General features: G+C 22.2%; 4 protein-coding genes across 4 annotated transcripts in view; 2 read left to right on the top strand and 2 right to left on the bottom strand. All coding sequences in view use genetic code 6, as the record gives it.

Moving 5' to 3' along the window:
* The window catches only part of TTHERM_00101549 (transmembrane protein, putative), a gene marked incomplete at both ends in the record, with an annotated part of 9960 nt that extends 1954 nt beyond the window's left edge, over positions 1-8006 (top strand). Inside the window, 7 exons of the mRNA XM_001471207.3 lie at positions 622-1743; positions 2904-4319; positions 4374-4618; positions 4693-4753; positions 6048-7484; positions 7547-7791; positions 7849-8006. Coding sequence (XP_001471257.3) covers positions 622-1743; positions 2904-4319; positions 4374-4618; positions 4693-4753; positions 6048-7484; positions 7547-7791; positions 7849-8006 — 4684 coding nt within the window. The remainder of the gene's footprint in view (positions 1-621; positions 1744-2903; positions 4320-4373; positions 4619-4692; positions 4754-6047; positions 7485-7546; positions 7792-7848) is intronic.
* A 1489-nt stretch (positions 8007-9495) lies between these two features.
* Positions 9496-12580, top strand: TTHERM_00101530 (variant specific surface protein S2, putative; the record flags this gene model as incomplete). Its single annotated transcript, XM_001012202.3, has 2 exons — positions 9496-12522; positions 12569-12580. The coding sequence occupies 2 exons, from the start codon at positions 9496-9498 to the stop codon at positions 12578-12580; spliced, it is 3039 nt and encodes a 1012-aa protein (XP_001012202.3).
* A 1840-nt stretch (positions 12581-14420) lies between these two features.
* Positions 14421-16181, bottom strand: TTHERM_00101520 (transmembrane protein, putative; the record flags this gene model as incomplete). Its single annotated transcript, XM_001012201.1, has 1 exon — positions 14421-16181. One exon carries the CDS (start codon positions 16179-16181, stop codon positions 14421-14423), a length of 1761 nt encoding a protein of 586 aa, XP_001012201.1.
* A 2918-nt stretch (positions 16182-19099) lies between these two features.
* Positions 19100-20713, bottom strand: TTHERM_00101510 (transmembrane protein, putative; the record flags this gene model as incomplete). Its single annotated transcript, XM_001012200.1, has 1 exon — positions 19100-20713. One exon carries the CDS (start codon positions 20711-20713, stop codon positions 19100-19102), a length of 1614 nt encoding a protein of 537 aa, XP_001012200.1.
* Positions 20714-21706: the final 993 nt, after the last annotated feature.

The raw sequence follows: 21706 nt of genomic DNA, 5'->3' as shown, positions 1-21706 counted from the left end.
AAATAGATAAAAGAATATTATCTTCAATTTATTGAAAATATTTTAATATAAACTTAAAATTTATTTCTTTTTATTTTTCTTGTAATAAAATAAATAATTTCATATTAATTTATTGTAAAACAGATAATTCAATTCAAAAAACATTTTTTTTTTTAAGAAATTTTATAATTTTTATTAATGCAAAAATTTATTATAGTATTAATTAAATCTAGCTTTAATTAATGAGGATTGAAAGTATATTAAAATATAAAATGTATTAGAATAGCATTTTTTATACTCAATAATTATGTAATAAATTATAATATAAAATAATAAATTTTTATTATTAAGAGCTTGTAATGTTGTTTAAAGTTACTATTTTATTATAAAAATAGAAATTTTAAAGAAAAATTAGATGAATTTGCTGATATTATTTTTTTTTTTTCATTTATTCCTTTAATTGTATTTAAATTTTAATTTATTATGCATAAATCAGTTATAAATCAATTAGTAGAAGTAATATTAAAACAAAAAAATTTTAAAAAGTTTATTTTATTTTAAATTATTGATGGGTTTTAGTAGCTTAGATTTATTTTCACAGCATTTTTACTTTAATGTTGATAAATAGAATATTAAAAAAAGTACATGGATTGGAACTGCTACTACTCTAATAGTCATTATTGCTGCTTCTTCCTATTATATATACCTTCTCTATTTATACATCAATAATTAAATAGATCCCATATACAGATCTCAAAGCATCATCTCTTAAGAAAGAATAGAAGTAAACTTAAATTCTAATTTGTTTGCATTCAAATTTCAATACGATATCAATATAAGCTTAGATTAATTACAATCTCAAAATAATAAAACATATTTGGTTAACTATGCATATTTTTTTTAGACTGATAACTAAAATAATACATATATCAATCTTGATATCATAAAATGTACAGATCCTAATTTAAGTGATTATTATTGTTTAGACTTTTCTTAACTGCAGAATCTTACTTTGGCTTATAGTATAGTTGATAACATTTACTCTTATATAGCAATTGCTACTTATGGATGCTTAGACCTTGACACTATCAAAACTTCTATTCCAAATAACTGTGCAACTTAAAGTGAAATCGATTAAGTTATGAATGGGTATAATGCTGGAATGAGATTCAAATTGTTTACTTCTCAATTTAATACCTAAACTAAGAATGAATAAGTCTAATACAGGAATTCTTACACAATTAGTTAAGGAAATCAAATTAGTTTTTCAACATTTAGGATATAAAAATAATAAACTGTAGTAAATTAAGGTTTTCTAATATAATAACAGTCAAATTTTTCTTCTCCTATCCAATATAATTTACATTAATAAAATTTTGATAGGTAATATAGTATTCAAAATAACATATAATCTGGCTATTCCTTTGTTAAAATAGAAATGGATGAAATTATTCAATAAATTAAAATTAAATATCCAACTATCCCTGAAATATTAGCTCTTGGAAATAGCATTTTGACTGTTTTAATGTTCATTGGAATATTTGGAAGATTTTCTTCTTTTGAAAATATAAGAAATGATTTTTTTATGCTTTTAATGTAGAATTTATTTTAAGAAAATTATATGCACATTTTAAAAGCTAACAAGCTTGTAGAAGATAACTAAGAAAATAAATAAATCTTCAATAAAAAAAATCTTAATATTCAAAAAGAATAACTAGAGGATAGCGAATATAAAGATGATAATTAAAACTTTGTAAATCATAAGTATAAGTCTCAGAGAATAAAAACGAAGCAATAAATTGATCAATAGAAAATTAGATAGGAATTAAAAAATAAATTTGCTTATCAGAATTTAGTAATTTCAAATGTGAGTTCACCAAAATAAATCAAAGAATAAAAAGAATCACCTAATTTTAAAAAAGGATCATATAATTTTAAGGCTATTTTTAATGAAAAGTTTTCATAGGTTATTTATAAAAATTTATTCAAAATCAAGTAAGTTAATTTTTATTTTCCTTATTGATTGATAATTATTGGTTTTTAAAAAAGGTGTCTCAAAAAATCAGAATATTTATTTAACTAAGGACTAGACAAATATACTAAAAATTTCATAGAGGAACTATTAGTTAAAGATTTGAACATTTTCTAGATCTTTAAAGATGTTTTATTTTTAAAAAAAGCAATTATGATTTTATTAGATAATCAGTAGCTTGCAGCTATAAAGCTTATAGGTAGCTCATAGAGTTTCTTAAATTTCTAAAATTAGAGCATACAAACTTTGATAACATCCCCATGTAAATTTTAAAAAATGATCAAAAAGTTCAATTTATTATCTATTTAAATTTATTGAAATGACTTATATTAAAAAATAAAATGAAAAAAAAACAAGCCACTTTGAAGAGTAGTTTGCACTTTTAATGAATGAAGAATTGCAATATTAGAATATATAAAAATTCTTCTAAAAATGTTAAAATGAAGAGGATATGAATGAAGTAGATAAAAGAATATTATCTTCAATTTATTGAATATCTTATAATAAAAACTTAAAATTTATATCTTTTTATTTTAAAAATTTAAATTACATATTATTTTAAAAAAAACAGATATTTTAAATAAAAAAGATATTTTTATTTTTATTAAAATAGTAAATTTTTCCTTAAAAATAATAAAATAATTAATTATTTTTATTTATACATATGCAATCTTTCTTAAAGTTACTATTTTATTTTAAAATAATTCAACAAATAGAAATCATTAAAAAAAAATTAGATGAATTTTTTTATACTTTTTCATTGATTTTATGTTATCTAAATTTTTTTTTTTTTGTATAAGTAAATAATAAATAGATAAATTAGTAGAAGTAATATTTAAAGCTATAGAAATTTAAAAAGTGTATTTTATTTTAATTTATTAATGGGCTTTAGTAATTTAGATATATTTTCATAGCATTTCTACTTTAATGTAGATAAATAGAACATTAAAAAAAGTACATGGATTGGAACTGTTTCTACTTTTATAGTCATCATTGCCGCTTCTTCCTATTATATATATCTTCTTAATTTATACATCAACAATTAAATAGATCCCATTTACAGATCTCAGAGCATCATCACTTAAGAAAGAACAGAAATAAGCTTGAACTCTAATTTATTTGGGTTCAGATATGAATACGATATCAACAAAAGCTTAGATTTATTACAATCTAAGAGTAATAAAACATACTTGGTTAACTATGCTTTTTTTTATTACTTTGATAACTAAAATAGTACATTTATAAATCTTGATATAATAAAATGTACAGATACTAATTTAATTGATTTTTATTGTTTAGACTTTTCTAAACTGCAGAATCTAACTTTGGCTCTTAGTGTAGTTGATAATCTTTACTCTTATATAGCAATTGTTACTTATGGATGCTTAGACCTTGATACTATCAAAACTTCTATCCCAAATGACTGCGCAACTTAAAGTGAAATTGATTAAGTTATAAATGGTTATAATTCAGGAATTAGACTTAAATTATTTACATCTCAATTTAATACCAGTACAAAGAATGAATAAGTCAAATACAGAAATTCTTATTCATTCACATAAGGAAACCAAATTGCTTTTACAACCTTAAAAATATAGAAATAAGAAACTGCAGTAAATTAAGGAATTCTTATATAGTAACAGTCAAATTTTTCTTCACCAATTGAATATAATTCCTTTTATTAAACTCTTGATAGGAAATATAGTATTCAAAATAATATTTAGTCTGGTTATATCTTTGTTAAATTAGAAATGGATGAAATTATTCAATAAATTAAGATTAAATTTCCTACTATTCCTGAAATATTAGCTCTTGGAAATAGTATTTTGACTGTTTTAATGTTCATTGGAATATTTGGAAGATTTTCTTCTTTTAAAAATATAAGAAATGATTTTTTTATGCTTTTAATGTAGAATTTATTTTAAGAAAATTATATGCACATTTTAAAAGTTAACAAGCTTGTTGAAGACAACTAAGAAAAAAAATAAATCTTCAATAAAAAAAATTTTAATATTAAAAAAGAATAGCTAGAGGATAGCGAATATAAAGAAGATAATCAAAACTTTGTAAATCAAAAGTACGAATCTCAGAGAATAAAAACGAAGCTATAAATTGATTAATAGAAAAATAAATTAGAAATAAAAAATAAATTTGCTTATCAGAATTTAGTAATTTCAAATGAGAGTTCACCATAATAAATTAAAGAATAAAAATAGTCACCTAATTTGAAAAAAGTATCATATAATTTTAAGGCTATTTTTAATGAAAAGTTTTCATAGGTTATTTATAAAAATTTATTCAAAATTAAGTAAGTTAATTTTTATTTTCCTTATTGATTGATAATTATTGATTTTTAAAAAAGGTGCCTCAAAAAGTCAGAATACTTACTTAACTAAGGACTAGACAAATATACAAAAAAATTTATAGAGGAACTATTGGTTAAAGATTTGAACATTTTCTAGATCTATAAAGATATTTTATTTTTAAAAAAATCAATTATGATTTTATTAGATAATCAGTAACTCGCAGCTATAAAGCTTATAGGTTGCTCATAGAATTTCTTAAATTTCTAAAATTAGAGCCTACAAAGCATAATAACATCTTCGTGTAAATTAAAAAAAATATTAAAAGAGTTGAATATTAGCTCTTCAAATTTAATAAAATTTTTATATTATAAAAAGAAAATGAAAAAAAAAGGAGTCACTTTGAAGAGTAACTTACTCTTTTAATGAATGAAGAATTGTAATATTAGAATATTTAAAAATTCTTCTAAAAATGTTAAAATGAGTCTGATATGAATGAAGTAGATAAAAGAATACTATCTTCAATTTATTGAATTTCTTTTAATAAAAACTTAAAATTTACTTCTTTTTGTTTTTTGTAATAACAATTTTAATTCCTTATTAATTTACAATAAGAAAGATATTTCAAATAAAAAAAACATTTTTATTTTTAAGAATTTTTATTCTTTTTGTTAGTGATTTTCTTAATTAAATCAAAACATTAAATTTCGCTTATTGTAAATCGAAATGACATTTAACTCTATTTAAATCCATAAAAATTTTTTTATAATATATTTATTATTTTTAAAATATTACAAATAAAATTTCTAATTGAATCCAATTCACTAGATTTTTCTTTGGCATATTGCTATACATAAAATGTAACTAGTAGTTTATAATTATTATTTGTATTTTTCTCTCTTTTATTTATAAATTTTACTATTACAATAATAAAATCAAATAAATATAATAATTAACTATTAATTATTTTTCACCACATAAAAATTTAGAAAATTTCTTGTACTTTTTGTTATTATTATAAGTGTAAAAATCTTTAATTAGTTTAAGTGCTTTTGTAATCTATAAAAATATTGCAAAAGTGAAATTATTAGAATTAGTTTATTAGATACTCTAAAAAATTTAGAGCAAAATTAATTAAAGTATTTTGAAATTTCTTACTATCTATCTTTTTGAGACCATAAACTAATGAACAAGCATACATATGTTCATAAATTTAATTCAGCAAGTTTTTAAATCTGAATATTTTTCAATTTTAATTGTATTAAATAAATTTGTAATATTAATGATGAAATTCACATATTTAATTTATTTATATTTAGCATTAATATTAAATATCTAATTCATCCTTTTTTGACAAGTATTAATGAATATTTTTTCACTTGTATCTTACTTAATAAAAATTTCAAAATTACATAATTGAAATGCAAGATAGATAAATGGGTTTATTTTTATCTTGAAAATGTAAATTCTATAACTATTTAATGTACTCTTTATTTTTTATTTATTAAATAAAGATGCTTTCATGTTAATAACCGCTTTACTGGCTTTATATTTAAGACTAGTTTGAGATTAACTAATCTTTAAAAAATAAATCTTTTGTGACTATCATCTATTTGACTTAAAGTAAATAATATTTTTTTTGTTATTAATTTTTATTATACTTAATTAAATAGTAGAAGTAATTAAAAAAATAATAAACAATATTTTCAAACTTATATCCTTATTACATACAGTTGGCTTGGCTTATTGATGGGTTTTTAAAATCTAGATATATTTTCATAACATTTCTACTTTAATATTGACAAAAAGTAGATTAAGAAGGGAACCTTAATAGGAACAATTTCTACTTTGGTAGTTTTAATAGCTGCAGCTTCTTACTATTTATATCTACTGGATTTATATCTAAACAATTCAATAGATCCGATATATAGATCTTAGAATGTGATTACTTAAGAAAGAGTAGATATTAACTTAGACTCAAATATAGTTGGGTTTAGGTATGAATATGATTATAACAGAAGCATAGACTAATTGCAAAAATAGAATAATAAGACATACATAGTTAATTATGCCTTTTTTTATTATTCTGACAGCTAAAATAATTCATAAATAACTTTGGATATAATTAAATGCACTGATCCTAACTTAATTGGTTTTTACTGTATAGATTTTTCAAAACTTCAAAATTTAGCTTTGACTATTAGTACTATTGATAGTATATACTCCTATATAGGAATAATGACTTATGGTTGCTTAGATTTGGATGTTTATAAAACTACAGTTCCCAGTGACTGCGCTACTTAATAAGAAATAGATTAAGTTATAAACGGAATTAACTCTGGTGTGAGATTGAAATTATTTACATCATAATTTAATATAGCGACAAATAAAATGGAGGTTTCATATAGAAATTAATTCATTTTTACAACAGCTAATCAGCTACTTTAAACAAATTTAAAGACATAAAAACAAGTCACTACAGTAAAATAAGGAATGCTATTCTTATAATCAACAAATTATTCTTCTCCTATCTAATATAATATTTTCTTGTAAAGTTATGACAGGCAGTATAGCATTACAAATATAAATTGCTCTGGGTATAGCTTTGTTCAAATAAATTTGGATGAGATTGTTTAGGAAATAAAAGTTTAATATCAGACAATACCTGAAATATTAGCTGTTGGCAATAGTATCTTAACGCTTTTAATGTTGTTTGGATTTTTAGGAAGATTGTATTCCTTTGATTCAATAAGAAAGGATTTTTTTATGTTAATCATGCAAAATATGTTTTAAGATAACTTTATGAACATTTTGAAGAAGCAAAAAAATGTTATAAAGGTAAATGAGAATATAGAAAATAATAACGTTAGCATAAAATAGGAGAAGCTAGATCTTAGTGAATAAAAAGAAGAGGGTGATTACTTTAAAAATAAACATTACTAATCCAGGATTGTTAAGACAAAGTTACAGATAGATTTGCAATAATAAATGAAATAAAGTTTAAAAGAGAGACTCAGCTATCAAAACATAAGAAGTTCTAGTCTTATTTCACCACAATCAACTATTCGTACTAATGAAAAATTTAAGTTTGATAAAAGTTTAGAAAAATTTAAGGCAATATGCAACCAAAAATTTTCATAAATTATTTCTTAAAATATCTTCAAAAAAAGGTAATTTTAAGAGAGGTATTTTAATATATCTAAATTACTGTTTTTAATAATGAATATAAAAGGTTTCGCAGAAAAGAGGAATATTTGTAAAGCCAAGGACTCAACAAGCAGTCACAAAAGTTTATAGAAGATTAAATGATAAAAGATTTGAACATTTTTTAGCTGTATAAAGATATATTATTTTTAAAGAAGGCGATAATGATTTTATTAGATAAATAATAACTCTCAGCTCTAAAACTAGTTGGATGTTCTTAGAATTTCTTTGATATTTAAAAGGAAGGAATAGGCAACACTTTAAGTTTTCAAAGTAAAATTTCATAAAATAATATTTATTTTAATTTATAAAAATAATTCTAATAACAAGCAGCAAATCAGAACAAAATGAGTTATTTTGATGAATAATATGCTATTTACATCTCAGAAGAACTTCAATACTAACATATTTAATCATTTTTCTAAAAATGTCAGTCAGAAAAATACATCAATGAAATTGACAAAAGAATATTATCATCTATTTATTGAATATTGGAATAAAAAAGCCATTTAACTTATATTTTTTCAGTATTTTTTTAATTTATATTTATTATTTATTAAATATTTAGAATATTAAATAAAATTAATTAAAAAAATAAATCCATAAATTATAAAATATTTGTACGGGGTAGGTTATTAGTGAGTGACCTAATGAAAGTATATTAGTTTAAGTTTTTATTTTTCTATTATATCAATTTAAATTCAGAAAATTAATTCTTTTTGTCTAAGAATTAGATAGATCAATACAATGATTTATAATTTTGTTAATCTTTAAGTATATTGAATAAATAATTAATAAATATATATATAATGTTATTGTATAGCTTTATGTCTTGTGTTTAAACTAATAATAATAATTCTTTTTTTCTATTATCCATCGATTGCCTTTTTTATGGTAGAAATATTTTAAGATATAACGCTTTTAAAAAATAAATAAAAAATATAATTAATAATTAAATGATTTTAATTTTTATAAATATTCATTAATATGTTTTCAACTTTTAAAAATATATTTAAAAAAAATAATAGAAATTATACTCACTTTTGAATTAGCTTACATAAATTATATTTATAATTTATTAACTTATTTCATTTGAAACTTTCTATAAACTAATTTTTATGATTTTTAATGGTTGATTTCTATCTTTTACTAGCCACAAATTATGAACGACAAATAATAAATATAAATTATTATAGGAAACCACTAATTTTAAAGCGTAAGTAGTTGTTATTAGTATTAACATTCTAGTTTGAAGATAAAACAAAATTTATTAAAAATATAAGCTAAATTATATTTAAAATTGCTTTTGAGGTGAAGTCATAAAAAATAAATTATCTTATCAAACAAGTAAGATATATTTATTTAGCTAGATTAAACAAATAAAAAGAAGTAAAAAAATTCAAAAGAAAAATAAATCTTTTTAAAATAAATGATAAATTTACTCTTATTCACTTTGATCATTTTATTAATTAGTGCTAATGGAAAGAGTTTGAATATATTTATATTACTTTCTTAATACGAGTAGGACAAATTTAGTAGCTAGTCTTTACAATCAAACCATATACTTTTTTCTGAGAAAGAAGCTAAAAATATAGAAGAGAATGACTAAACCTTTTTGTTAGCTGACTATTACTCTTGTATTTTAATTGAGTTGTTTAGTCTAAAAGATGATATACTTCAAAGCATTGTATTTAAATAAGATATGTAGTAATAATTAATGTAAATTTTTTTTTTAATTTTTGATAATTATTTGAACAAATATAAAATCTTAAACATCTTACATATTGCTTACATTAACAGAATATCAAAATAAACGAATACATAAATTCAATAGTTTTCATTTCTAAATTTTTTATTTATATTTATTTTAGAATTAAAAATAATATGCACAAATTAATTTTTATTTTAAAATTTAGATGTTTAAAAATGGATTCAAGTATACTAATTCTTCAAGAAATTTAGTTAAAAAGTATTTAGATGGTTGTTTAAAATTTTAAAGAATAAATTTCAATTTCTAGAAATAAGATATTTTCTTAGTGCAGACTATTTGAATAAAAATCCAGCTTAATTTATTCATATGATGTTTCTGTGTTGAGTTATGAGTGTTTTATATGTGAAATTCAGGCAGGAAAATATTTTGAAATTCATAAAAAGCAATGCTATTAATGCCCCGATAACTGCTATTATTGTAATAACAATTATGAATGTTTATCTTGCATGCCAAACTTTTCTATGGTAAATAATTTATGCTCATCTTCAGAATTAATTAGCTAAAAAAGATAAGATTAAATAAAGCCTGATTGTATTTATTGTGACTGTAAAAAATTTAATTAAAACAATGAATGCTTATAGTGCCGCTAATATTGCGAGTAATTAAAAGAATAAACAGTTGAGGATGAAAGATAAATTTAATAATAAAAAATATCAAACCCCTTTATTAAAAGATTTTTACCTCAAATGTCTGTTTAATGCACTGAAAGTAATATAGGTTGCTCAAAATGTGTTTAATAATATATTACTCGTTTCCTCTTATAGAATCAAAGAAACCTTCAATTCCCTATTTTATGCTCAGAATGCTTTTCATCTTATTATTTTAAATCATAAACTTCTTAATGTATACCTTGTCCAGATGGATGCTATTCTTGCACTTCCAGTGGCTGTGTATAATGCTAAGAAGGATTTTTTCTTGCGACTGATGTTTGTTAATAATGTGGCTAAAATTGCAACTGCGACTAGACTAGCAGTTGTAAATCATGTTAAGAAGGCTATTTCTTATAGTCAACAAATGAAGGAAATACATGTGTAACATGTAACCCATCCAACTATGATCCAATTAATTTATAATGTATAACTTGCTAAAGCAACTGTACAACTTGTAAATCAATAAATAAATGTGTTTTGTGTGATTCTGGTTATTATTTACTAGGTATAAGTTCAAATACAAATTAATGTGTTCTCTGTTCTGAATCAGGTTATTACGCTGACTCTATCAATAACAAGTGCATTTAATGTGATAATAATTGCTCAACTTGCGATTCAACAAATAACTGTACTTCATGTAATTCAGGATATTTTTTATTAACAATAAGTAATACAAATTCATGTGTTAGCTGTTCTGGACCAGGTTATTATGGAGATACTACCAGTAAATTATGTATTAAATGCTAAAATAATTGCTAAGCATGCGATTCATCCAATAGCTGTATTTCATGCATTAATGGATATTTTTTATTAACATCAAGTAATTCAAATTAGTGTGTTGATTGCTCTGGACCAGGCTATTATGGAGATCCTAGCTCACAAAAATGTATATAATGTTCTAATTATTGTTAAACCTGTGATTCAACAAATAGCTGTACCTCATGTATTACAGGATACTATTTATTATCTATGAATGGTATTAATACTTGTGTTACTTGTAATGGATTGGGGTACTATAAGCAAGTAATAACATAAACATGCATAAAATGTCCGAATAACTGTTTAACGTGTGATTAAAAAGGTAGCTGTACTTAATGCATGCAGTTTTATTTTTAAAACTTAAATGCATAAAAAATATATGATTGCTAAGCTTGTAATTCAGATTGCTACTCTTGTAATGGAAATACAAACAAAGATTGCATTTAATGTACTAATTCTAAGTACATTGATACAATTTCTAAAATTTGTGTAATATGTGATACTTAAAAAAACTATATTTAAGGAAATTACTGTATAAAATGTGATAACTCATGTTTAGGATGTAATGGAGCTACAAATTAAAATTGCTTAGCTTGTAATTAGGGTTATTATAAAGATAACACTAATTCTTGTTAACCCTGCAATAGTACTACAATAAACAAATCTTAAATTGATTTACTAACATTAAGATGCTAAAAATTAATTTACAAATGCTAAATAAATCCTAAAAGTGGTTTACATGAAAATACTGCAATCTGTGAGAACTGCCAAGAGTAATTTATTTTATCTAATAATTAATGTGTTAATACTTGTGAAGATTTAGGAGACAAATTTGTATTTGATTACAATAAAAATACATGCGTTTGCTAAAATACTTATCCTTATTTGCATGTGAACAACTAAGACAAAATATTTTGCTCATAGTTTATAGTTAATGGATATTATTGTAATTCAAATAATATATGTTATGAGTGTAATAAAAACTGCCTTTAATGTTCAGATAGTAGAACTTGCATCTAATGCAACTAAAATTATTTTCTCTGGTAAAATTAGTGTTTAGAATAATGTCCTAATAATATGACCGAGACAGTTGATTCATCAGGTAATTTAAAAATGTGTGCTTGTGAGCAAGGATATTTTTATAGTACTTAAGCTCAACAATGCATTTAAACTTTACAAGTAGTTTCTATCAAGAAAAAATCAGATATATATAATAATTTGATATTTTAGCTAAATAGAGTTCCAATGTAATCTGAATTGTAAAACCTAAACTTAACTATAGATCAATAAAAGCTAGTTAAAGGAAATGATTATACCATTGAATCATATTAAATCTAAAATGATTAAGTAGTATTTAATGTATAAGTGCCAAAAAATAGATAAATATCCAATATCAATATATCTTCGAATGAGCTAAATTTTTCATTTAAAGTGAGCAACATAATTCTAACTACTAAAACCTACAACTAAAGCTCAAAATACACTGATGGCTTTAGCTAATAAATGAATTTATTTAGTTAGACACTAGCTCCAAAGGATGACTCTTAAAAGGCTTTGTTATTTATTTTGAAAAACTTCTAATTATTTTGCTTTATGTCAAATTTCATTTAAATATTTGGTGCATTGATTGTTGTTAAATAATATCTACCTACCTAACTCTAAGACTGCTTCATTTATGGGGCTTCTTTTATATTTGAAAAAGTTCCATCATCTGAAGATATACCTATATTTTAAATTAACTCAAGTAAAATTGATCAAAACGAATAAATATTTTAAAGTCTTAATCTTAACCTTAATATTTTTAAAACATGTGCTATGACTCATGTAATGATATTGTTGACAATTATAATATGTTCTCTTTGTGCTTTAGCTAGAAATATGATGAAAGGAAAATAGTACACAATTTAAATTGTCGATTTTTTGACCAATCAAATGTCTTCTTTTTAATAAGGTTTTATAACTATAACTTTGTTTAGCATTTATTATTCAATGATTTATTCAACTGAGAAAGGTTTTTCTATAAATTAATTGATATTTAACATAATTTTCATAATCCAAATTTCCATAAGAGTATTTTTGAAGGATGGGAAATATGTTTTAACTAGAATTCCTAATTTAGTTCTTAATGTCTAAATATAAATGAAAGGATGGCGAACATATATTGTATTAAGCTATTTAAAAAAATATGCTTGTATTTTGATCATATTAATGTTTAAAAATAATCCAAAACTGATAATTGTTGCTTTATCTGTCATATTTTTTTGCTTCTCAATTTATCTAATTTACTTTAGATTCTTTGTAAACAGATTTTTTACAATATATAAACCCATTTAAGAGCTCTTTATATGCATGGCATTTATTATATTTTACATAAGCTTAAACTATTATGATAGTATCATAAATGAGGAAACTATTAATGAAAATGACTTAAATAAATTAGATTTATACTGTTTTATCACTATTTTGTTATTTCAGCTTTGTTTATTGCTAAGTACATTTCTTTTTATAGTCAGAACTATAATAACTATAATAAATATATACCACTAAATAGTAGATTATTTAAAAAATAAGAATCAAACAGCATCTAATACATCTGAAAAGTTAGATTTGCTAATCACAACCAGATAAATCTAATTATCTAATATCAGCTCATTAGCTATAAAAATGAATAAAAATAATTTATCAAAAAGCTTTAGCTTTGAATAGTAATAAGGCAATTAGTGAAAAGACTAAAACCTTATTTAATCTTTAATTGCAACTAATTCTCTAAGTTTTCAAGAAAAAAAATTTAATTTTAAAAACAAAAGATTAAAGACTATTTAAATCAATAGTAAAACAGATTAAAAAATAAATAAGTATTTAATTTTTGAGTTGGAAATTTATTTTCTTCTCAATTATATTTCAATGCAAATAACAAAGGTACTTACATTAACATTTGTTTAATTTAAGTATTTATTGATAATTAATTAAATATCTATAGTTCTTGATAATATTTCAATTATAATTTCATTAATAACACATCAATTAAGCTAATTCTTTTAAATATTTAAGTATTTTTTAATTTATGAATCTAATATTGCTTTATTGATTGTGGTTCACTTAAAAATTATAAATTTTAACCTCTAATTGATAAAAACCCCACCAAATATTTAATAATTTGTAGCATTTTAAAGAATAGTAAATAAATAATATAAAAAATTTATAATAAAATAAAATTAATTATGATTTAATTGCTAATCAAAAAATTTAATATCAATTAATAAAAAGAAAAGAATTTTTATATTTACAAACAAAGTACACAAATCCTCAGTAAATTTTTTTATAAATAAATGAAATCATAATATCTATTTAAAAATTAATTATGAAATTTTAATATTTTGATTATTTGGTTGAAAATGTATTTGTTTGTTTATCTGTAAATATTAAATAACATTTGATTCTTTTTTTGGGTAAAAAGAATATTTACACTTTTATATTTAAGATAAAAATCTGTTTGCTAATGTGTAAATAAAATGAGAAATTTAAATATTAAATTTAGCTTTAATTTGAAATAATTATTTATATATTATGTTTTTTACATAGAAGTATAAAAGCAAAAGAAAGATATTTATTTATTTACAAGAAGAATTTGATAAATTATATTTATTTTGGTAGTTTTTGTTGTTTGTAATTTATTAGAATTTCCTTTTTAAATAGAAAATTCATTTATGAAAATTATTTTTTCAGAGGGCAATTAACTTTTATAATTGGTTATTTGTGTTATTTTTTGAGAGATCGTCCATTTCAATACAGTTTTTGCAGTTATCTTCCTCAATTTCTTCAAAGTGCTAGTTTAAATCAGCAGATTATTTTTTAAGCTTTGAAATAGGGATTGCTTAATTTGAGTGCTTGCTTACTGAAGAGCGACGCATAGAAATAACAGTTGCAGTGGAGTTTTTATTAAATAATTTAAAGTTTACACTTGCTCTGGCAGCTACTAATGCATAAATTCCATAACCTAAGAATTAGTTCAATCCATTCTTTTCCATAAAATACTAATAAGTAGGCAAAGTAGAAGTTATGGACATATCAAACAAATTAGCTACAGCAAAAGAAAATTGATGATATTTTACTCTGATTACCTATCTCTAGAACTCAATAACAATGTTCCACATAGTTTCATGAGTTCCCTTAGCTACAAGGACTGGAAGAAGAGATGCTAAAGTTTTTAATATGGGAGAGTTATCACTAACCCAGGCGTCAAGAGCAACACTCAAAATGTAAGAGAAACCCATCACATAAAGGCAGGCCATGATAGTGTTTTTCAAAGAAAATCTGCTCATAAGCCAGACAGCAGCAATATTTCCCAACAATTCAAAAACAGTAGAAACTGCTAAGTTGAGATACAAGTTACCTTCTAATCTGTTCATAGCAATAACACATCCAACAAAACTTACTCCTACTACATTCCAAACAAGAGACCAGATCATAATATTGTTGCGCTGAGTGACATCTCTCTTGAACATCATGATGTTATCCTTTAAAATTTCAAATGAAGTCTTATCTTGGTCTTCTTTACTTATTAAAGTGTCAGGATTTAATTAAGGTGTTTGGTGGTGTTAATTGTTATTGTTCTTTTTAGAATTTTTTTCTACATCACTGCCTTTCTTTGTATGATTTTAATAAGGATTTGACACTAATTGGTCTTCATTATGTAGCATTAAAACTTAATGAGCGAAATCATTATTAGTGTTGTCTTTTCCTTATTATTGTGTTTGATAATTCATAGTATCTTGATAATTTTCTAAGAGGGCAGTCTCAAGATGGAGTTGCTCCTATTATATTTCTAATTTTTATATCACTCTGTGAATGGCGAATAGGGAAATACCCAATATGAGGTTAGTAAATCCAGTAAAGTAAACCATATTACTGCGCCAGTGACCATCAAAGTATCCAAATAAGATATGAGTAAGCATGACAACTGGCCAAGTTAGATTGAGGTAAATAACAGAGTTTTCACTCATTTTGCCTTTGAAGTGCTTATATGTGTAAGAAAAAATAAGACCGATTAAGAAAGAAAAAGAACCAAACCAAAGGAAAAAGGAGATAGTCAAAAGGACAACATGCTAATAAAATGCAGTTATGCTTGTGACAATACCAATAACTAAGATAGGAGTGTATACAGCATAATGTTCGTATTGCTCTTTAATAGGGAAGGCAACAAGCAAAATATATGCAACAAACTTACCAACATAACCACTAGTCATAATAATAACTTCATAGAACTCACGATCCCCATAGAGGTCGAGAACCATAGGAATACTTGTAATTTATGGATATTCGTCAGAGAAGTAATACTCAGATGGATTGCTCATATCTGGTATTATCTTTTAGGGACGATAGAAGAGGATAGGGACATTAGTGAACTAGGTTCCTCCCATGCCGTAAGCAGCTAAAAGGAGGATATATTTAATTAGAATTGCCAATTCAAGATTTTTGATCATTTAGTCTTAATTTTTAATTATTTTTATCTGAATAAATTATAAAAAATATCAAATACTTTCTTTTTATTTATTATCAATTTAGAACAAATAGTTAGTTAGTTAGGATATTCAATCAGATATAATCTTAAAATAAGTTTAAATCTATTTTTGATGAATACAAAGATAACTTTTAAGATATCTAGTAGTTTATTAATTAGAGTCTTAAGGTTAATCCAACAAGATAAAAACAATTTATTTGATTTTTATTCAGATATTGAAGTTGCCTCAAATATTTTTTTATCAATTTATTATTTTTTAATTTATTTTAATAAGCTGGACTGACCTGCTTAATCTATTAAATGTGTATGTTTTGATTGATTGATAAGACGAAGTAAGCAACGAACGCTGTTGCAGTTTTTCTTTACCCTTTCAAAATTAAATTTGCCTTGATTATTTTACTTTTATAATCAATTGATCTGGAAAAAAGGAAAATTAAAAGAATAATCTCGACGAAATTAAAAGCTTTCAAGGTAAAAAGATTAATTAAATCCACCTTTCTTAAGCATTTGAATTTCCAAAAACATTCGCTGTTTATTCTTTTTGTAATTAAATATCCCCTTTGATAATAAAAAGTAAAATTTCTCATAACAAACAAAGCTTAACTTAAGCTAACATCTCCTTTAAATCTTAAAGTCCTACGAAAACAAACAAGCTAGTTTTCTATTTATTTTAAACTTTTTCTTAACTTGTAAAATATTTTAAAAAATAAACCAAGTTATAATTTTTAGATAATTTATTTTTGTAAGCTTATCAAATTAAATTAAAATAATTTTTTTTTGTTCCTTCTTAAAATAACTTAGATATATTTAAGAGTTATTTTCTTTATTTGAATCATTTTGTTTTTGTTTTTTGATTTTGTGCTATATATAGAAATGCAAGAGCATTATGTATTTAAACATCAGTTCTCTTGATTTAATTGACTGTAAATCTAAGTAAAATATGTGAGGGTCTATTTTTTATTGATTAGACAAAACATTATTTTCAATCTATATTAATTTTGTAGTAATGCATAGCGTACTTAAATTTAATATCTCATATATTTGTGACTTAATATAGTGACTTAACAAATACATCATTGTCATAAAAAATTATTTATTATGATAACTATTGACAGCTTATTGCTTTAATCAAAAGCTATTTTATATGTTATATAGATCCTTTTTTATTATAATATTATTTAAATGAAGATCTCATTTTATTTTACCCAATCAATCAATATACATTTTTACAAAAGCTATTACTCTTTCTTATATTACTTATCTAAATTTACAGTAAGAAAATATAGCACTTGACTGTGTTCTAGGAGAATAAAATTAATAATTAGCTAAATAAATTCAAATTCTTTTCAAATGTAAAAATCATGGAAAAACTCTTTTTTTAAACGTGTTACTTCCTATTAAACTTTAATTTCTTTCTGTTTTCAATTTATTACCATGAAGTTATACTTAATTAATTTTAGTAAGTGTTTTTTTCAATCAATATTTTTAATGTAATTAAAAATTTTTAAATTTTAATTTCAACATATATCCAAAGTATAAAATAAATTTTTATTTTAACCCTTTACATTAAGTTTTAATTTTCTCTTCAACTCATTCTAAAAAGTAAACATATTTTAAAATTACTTCCTAATTTAAGATCAAATCATTCATTTACTTATAATGTCTTGAAAATGTTTAATGACTAATTTTTATTTGCGTTGAAAAAAATTAATTTACTTTTTTTCAAAAACTTGCTTGCTTTTGCCCTAGGACAAAATTCTAAAATTTCAAATTATTTTTGTACATATAAAATTAATAATCAATATCTCTTACAGTTTAAATCACTTAAGTATCTTTTTAAATATTTTTGTTTCTTTTTCAAAATAGAAATTATCTACACTATTTTCATATAACTAATTAACTATACATTTAAAATTATTTTTATTTATTCAAATTTAGTTAATTATTTTCTTTTTAGATTTTAATATCTTATTCTCATAAAAATAATTAGATTTTGATTTTCTTGCCCTCTTTTTCCAAAAATAGTTTGAATTAGACTTATTTTAGAACTTGCTTAAAGAAGGTTATGATGTTGCATTGATTATTTAAAATCCGCTAAAATATTTAATATTTATTTTATTGAAATAATGTAAAAGTAAGTTATAATTTATTTTTAAAATAAAAAAATCTTAATTACATCATTTTTTTTATTTAAAAATCATTTTGAATTTAAAATACTTTACAAATATAATTATGTTAAAAATTCATATTATGATAGGAATTCATATAAATACTATCTGCCCCTCCATTTATAAATCTTTACTTCTTTAATGCTTTAATATGTTCTTATTGTATTTTTATAATATAAAAAACAGTTTTAAAAAATATTTTTATGAGTTTTTGCTAATTGTCTATCGATTTTGAAAAGAAATAAAAGGAAGATCATTTTTTAATCAATAAATTTTAAAACCCATAAAATCAAATAATTTAATTAAATAAATACCTTGTATTCTCATTAATTAATAATTTTGAAAAACACTTTTATTCCTTGATTTAATATATATTTTCAAAATTTTTTAAATTTGAAGTATTTATTTTTTGACTTACTTTTAGAAAATATTTGGCATTTATTTTTTTAATAGTTTAATTATTTACTTTTTTTCAACAATACATTTAAACATTTGGAAAAGAGCTCTTTTAGATGTTTTTATTTTTTAAATTGAAATATTATCTTTCTTTATGAAATTTTTGTTAAAAAAATTAATTGGATAAAACGTAACTAAAATATATGTTTGAGATTTATAATTCATTAAAATTAATTAATTGAAAAAACAAATAATATAAAATTATTTTTAAAGATTTTAATGTAATTAATTAACAGGATAAATTAAAATTTAATATTCAGATTTTTTCAATTAGCTGTTTAGTTAAAGTTTATAACTCTACATCTTCATTAATATTTTTTTCTATTTCTTTTGCTAAATCTTTTTTCGATTCTTATTCCTCATATTCTGGAAGAATTTTAAATTTACTACTGCAAAAACCAGCAAGTAGAGAATAGAATCCATATCCTATGAATTGGTTAAATCCTATTTTTTCCATAGTGTATTGATAATAAGGTAAACTACTGTGAATGATAATATCAAATACATTTCCGAATGAGAAACTAAATTAATGGTATTTAATATCCATAATTTACTTTTGAACTTCTAGGAGCAAGTTCCACATAGTTTCATGAGTAGCCTTTGCTACAATAACTGGAAAGATAGAAATTATAATATCTAGTAAAGTGTCTTCCTCATTATTTTTAAAGGAACCTGTGTTGAAAAAGAGAAAAGATACATATGATATACCAATAATATAGAGATTATTGACTATAATATTTTTAATTCTGAAGTTCTTAATGCAGTAAATTGAAATAATATTTCCTGCTAATTCAAATAAGGTAGAAATAAACATATTGAAGAAGATATTTCCTTTCAATCTGTTTAATGCTAAGACACATCCTATGTAACTGACACCGCAAGCACTCCAACATAAACCCCAAATCATGATGTTATTTCTAATATCTTTATTTTAATATATTTCTGAATAAAGCTTCTTTAACATTTAAAATGAGCTTTCTTCATTTTCCTAATCTTCTTTTTATTATTGCTTTTATTTCTCATTCAATTCTTATTTATTATGATTTGCTTAATTTTCTTGGTTGGAATTTACTGTCTAAGATTAATTTTAATCATTACTAGTATTACCTATTTATTATTAAGATTGTTCAAATTTGTTAATCTAGCTCTACTAATTTGACACTTCCTAAATTTATCTTTAATACATATTTTCATTTGTATCGATGTACTTTTATAAGTAAATGAAAATTATTCCTATTGATAAATAGAGAAATCCTGCAAAATAGATTAGATTTTCTCTCCACCCTCCAAAGATTGATTCATAAAAAATGTGTAAAAGCATAATTATAGACCAAAAAGTGTTCAGGAATATGACATGATTATCTACTATTTTTCCAGTAAAATGAGAAGGCACATACGAGAAAACTTAACCAAAGAAGTAAGATGATGCTCCAAAATAAAAGAAGAATGAAAATACAAGCATTAAAGGTGATGAATAGATCTAAAGCAAGGTCAAAGACACTCCTATAATTAATATTGGAGCAAAGAAAAACTTGTGAGATTAACTCTTTTTAATTGGATATAAAATTAAAATTGCATAAGCTATATATTTAGCAATGTAGCCAGCTGTAAGCATATAAACTTCCCATATTTCATCATCGCCATACAAGTCATACTCCATAGGAATACTATAAATGTTAGGGAATTCATTATCAAAAAGAGGAGGTCCATTTGGATCAGGATTAATAATCTTTTTAGGTCTATAAAAAATAACAGGAACACCTGTATATTAAACGCATTGCAGTCCATAACAAATGACAATTAATACGAACTTAATGACTTTCGCCTTTTCAAAGTTTTTTAAACTCTTAAATTCTGCTATATAATTCATACTATGTTAGTTTTATCTACAAGCTATTATAAATTATGGTTTTTGTTTAAAATAATCTGCTACCTTTTAAGAATTTGTATTATTTGTTTACTTATTAATTAATTATAAAATTCGTTTAGTAGTATTTTGATACCTACAATATAAACGATACTTGTTTTGATATCTTGAATCTTAATTTAATTTACTTCTTAAAATACCTATGTTGTATTAAAAAGAATTAATTTTATAGATTTAGTAAACATTAAAGCATATTGAGTGAATTTTTTTATAGAACCTACTATTCCTATCGAATTATAAGATATTTATGGCGTCATAATACTAACTCTTACAATTATTTGCTTTTATTCACATACAATTCATAAATTTTCTATATAGATAAAAATAAAATACACATTAATTAATTTGAATTTAACTTTTAGGAAAATATTCATTTTTTAATAATATTGTTTATTTATCTGTAAATTTTATTTGTCTTCCTACATTTTTAAATAAATAAATAAAAGAATTGCCTAGTAAAAAGGAAAAAATCTGGAACAAAGATTACTCAGTATCTAAAGATAAGTTGAGTTAATTCCTAAAACCGATTTATATTAAAGTCCAAAAATAACAATAATTATTTTATAATTTTTAAGGATTTTTTGATATTTTGAATTTGATTATTTTTAAATATTATTTAATCGTTTATAAAGATAGCTATTATTTTTTACATCAGTAAATAAATATATTTACTGTTAGAATTAGAAATTTTTTCATCTTAAGAATTCGTCTGAAGTGATATAAATTAATTTTGTCTTTTAAATATGAAACTTTTTTGAAAAATACTTCCACTAAAATTTCATTTTTACTAAAATTGTGTTATTTATGCAAGTTGTAATATCAGTTTAAAAAAAAAGAAAATTTTAGATTAAAATCACTTTTAGTAGTAAAATATCGAATAATTATATATTAGAACGGCGGTGATGTAAAAAAATTAACTTAAATTATATTTTATTT

Source organism: Tetrahymena thermophila, assembly GCF_000189635.1.
Source record: "Tetrahymena thermophila SB210 genomic scaffold scf_8254716, whole genome shotgun sequence".
NCBI classification, from domain to species: domain Eukaryota; phylum Ciliophora; class Oligohymenophorea; order Hymenostomatida; family Tetrahymenidae; genus Tetrahymena; species Tetrahymena thermophila.
Note: the sequence above shows the minus strand (reverse complement) of the source record. Positions and strands in the feature narration are given on the sequence as shown.